At 38.3% G+C, this 3,325-nt stretch overlaps 1 protein-coding gene across 1 annotated transcript; it reads left to right on the top strand.

Moving 5' to 3' along the window:
• Positions 1-1,849: 1,849 nt before the first annotated feature.
• On the top strand, positions 1,850-2,695 carry LOC123904793. Its single transcript, XM_045954411.1, has one exon. The coding sequence runs from the start codon at positions 1,850-1,852 to the stop codon at positions 2,693-2,695; it is 846 nt and encodes a 281-aa protein (XP_045810367.1).
• The last annotated feature ends 630 nt before the right edge of the window (positions 2,696-3,325 follow it).

The raw sequence follows: 3,325 nt of genomic DNA, 5'->3' as shown, positions 1-3,325 counted from the left end.
CAATGCATCCTTGAGGTTTTCAAATGACTTAGGTAAAACACACAATAGGTGGAAAGCTTTGTCCTCGTCCTCCAAGTTCACATCAATGTTCGCCAAATCGTCAATAATCTTATTGAACTCCGAAAGCTGCTCAACCACGGACTTGTTCTCCGACATACGATAGAAGAACAACCGTTCTTTCAGACACTGCTTATGTGCCAAAGACTTGGTCATATATAATGCATCAAGCTTCGACCGCATCCCTGCAGTAGTCCTCTCCTTTGCTACTTCTCTCAACACATTATCCGCGAGGCACAAGATAATGGCACTCAATGCCTTATCATTCATCTCGTTCTTCTCTGTTGCTGAGAAAGTATTAGGCATGTTCGCAATTCCTAACAATGCTTCTGAACACTTCTGTTGTGTTAATATTGCCCTCACCTTCACCTTCCACAACCCAAAGTCGTTACTCCCGGTGAACTTCTCAATGTCCCACTTAGAACCCATGATACTTAAATCGTTTGATCCTTTGCCCCACGGTGGGCGCCAATTGTTGTGAATTCGGATTGAATCACACCAATAAAATAATTGCTGTGTGGAGCAAATAACGATTAAGCAATCAAATAATGAGATCGGCAATAAAAATCACAAATCAAAAGATAAAGCGATAAAAGAAAAGAACACAAGAGAATTGTTTACCTAGTTCAGTCAATGTGACCTACTCTAGGGAGAGAGCAGCTCTCCGATCCACTATCAAAGTTCTTCCTTGATTACAATGAAATTCACCACAAGAGTTACAAGATTTAGAGTTTTTCCTAAATCTACCCTAAGCCCGAATTTCTTCCCGTGACCAAGAAATTCAATATGAAAGTGTTTCCCAAGGTGATAGAATGTTTCCCTAACCCTAGAGTCTTCCCAAGATGAAATCTCTCAACCCTAGCCTTTTTGTTAGCCTTTGAAACCCTAAAATCCCCTTAAAAAAGTCAGAAAACGCATAACATATATATAGGCCCGCAGACACTACGCCTGGGCGCAGCCTCCCACGCCTGGGCGTGAGCAACCTGAGTTCAGCCCAGTTTTTCACGCCTGGGCGCCAACTCCCGCGCCTGGGCGTGAGCAGGCAGAGACTACCAAAACATGATTTTCTGATTTTTACATTATTTCAAGGCAATATTCAACAACCTCCAACGCCATTTAGCCAAAAAGACTAAAATTCACCAATCTCACATGTCGCACACTACGGCCTCCAAATACCTTTATCTGAAAAACCAAGCCTCATTTGCCCTAATTAATCTTTTTAGTCCTTGAAGTTCCACCCCATATAAACTCTCTCTAGAATCGTCACCCTTTTCCCCAATTAGACTGACGTTTTAAGATATGAGAGATAAAAATTCGAGGTAGCATTTAGGACCGAATTAAGAAACACAATCCGACCTCCTAAACACACATATTTATTCCCTCACACCCTTGACCTCTTCCTAAGAGAATCTAATTAACATAGATTGTCAAGTAGACATGGTCATAGGTTAGCACAGTATGAAAGACCAAGATATACAAAATGGATCGTAACTACTCTACAATTAATGAATGTAGAGGCCAAATTCATAAATTCCGATGACATTTTAATCCACATCAAGCAACTCTTCAAAAAATTCACCTTAAGACCCGAAAACATCTCAAAACCTTGAAAGGTAACCTTCAAGGTCCAGTGATTTTCTATTGTAGCTTTACCAACACAAAAAGTATTGTCCACATATTGTAGATGGGAAATAAGAACATTTTGACGACAGATCTCAAAACCTTGAAAACGTTTTATATCAACTGCTTTCTTCATGAGACCTATAAACCCCCAACTATAAATAAAACAAAAATGGAGCTAAAGTGTCACCTATTCCCTGTTCTTTATGCAAAAGAAGCCATACAAGAAGCTATGATAGCAGAGAGGTTATTTGGAAATGGCAGGGAGAGAATATGGTCGTGGCAGTGGACTACACCATTATCAGTTTGTGAAACGCGGATGCTGGATGATCTTAAGGTTTTGTTGGCTGATTTTTCTTTACAAGTGAATGTTCAGGATACATGGCGATGGGTTCCTGGAAACACAGGATTTTTTTCGTTAAAGTCTTGTTATAATTGGTTCTTAGAACAATGTCAGATAGAGGAATTAAGTTCTAATGTGTTGAATGCTATTAATAAGCTATGGAGGAATGATGTACCATCCAAGGTGAATTTTTTCGGTTGTAGGTTGTTATTAGAAAGATTACCGACGAGAACGGCACTTCACCACAGAGGTATCCTTAATAACGCGCATGAGTTATCTTGTGTTTTTTGCTTTCTTGATAATGAGGATTGCAACCATCTTTTTTTCCTCTGTCCGTTTAGTAAACGAATATGGGAAGCGATTTTTAAGTGGACAGGAAAGAGACTTCCACCGAATAAAAAAGGTTGGAATCATTTTGCGTTATTTGGTGATATGGTAAAATCAAAGAAAGGTGAACGGGTTAGACATTTGATTTGGCTGGCAACTTCTTGGAACATGTGGAAGCTTAGAAATAGTGTGATTTTCAAGGGAGCTTTTCCAAATGCTCTTCTTCTTTTGAATGACATTAAATTCAGGAATTCTTGGGTTTGGTTTAGTAGTCGGTATGGCCGAAACTCTAGTTTATCATTTAAGGACTGGTGTCATGACCCTTTGGGTTGTATTCAAAGCATTTAACTTCTGACTTTGAATTGTAAGGGTTCGAGTACCCCTTATACTCCATTATAATATATTTTGCTTATAAAAAAAAAAAAATATTAATCTCCGCTATTGGACTTCAATTAACTAACACTATAAAGCCAAATCTCCCTAGAATATAATCCAAGAAGCTCCACTCTACTGAATAATAAGCCCCCACTATTACCAATTGATGGAAGGTAAGACCGACAACAATCCTCATTTCCCCAAATACTAAAACAAAGAGCTGCTGAAATAACCTCAAGTTTCGTTTCCTAAATAGCAATGAAATCCACATTATGAAATTGTCACCAACTTCAAAAATTTACTAAACTGTGTTTGGAACTCCAACAATTTTTTGAATACAAGAGATATAGTTTCCGGTAAAAGTCTTGATAACCGTCAACATCATGTAAGTTATGTTCCCCCAAGGTAAAATGTGGTAGAATAACCTCTTGCTCAATATCATTCAGAATCTCAGATTATAAAAGTTGATGCTCCTTTAATTGAACCTTCTAACCCCTCTATACTCTTTGGTTTGTTGCCATCCTTTGGCCTTTTTTTATTTATGTCGTGTTAAGAATAATGGTGATTAACCGATAGCTTCTATTAGTTAGTTAGAATTTATAT

The sequence above is a fragment of the Trifolium pratense genome, linkage group LG2, assembly GCF_020283565.1.
Source record: "Trifolium pratense cultivar HEN17-A07 linkage group LG2, ARS_RC_1.1, whole genome shotgun sequence".
Lineage (NCBI taxonomy): Eukaryota > Viridiplantae > Streptophyta > Magnoliopsida > Fabales > Fabaceae > Trifolium > Trifolium pratense.
This window is presented reverse-complemented; position numbering and strand designations above follow the sequence as displayed.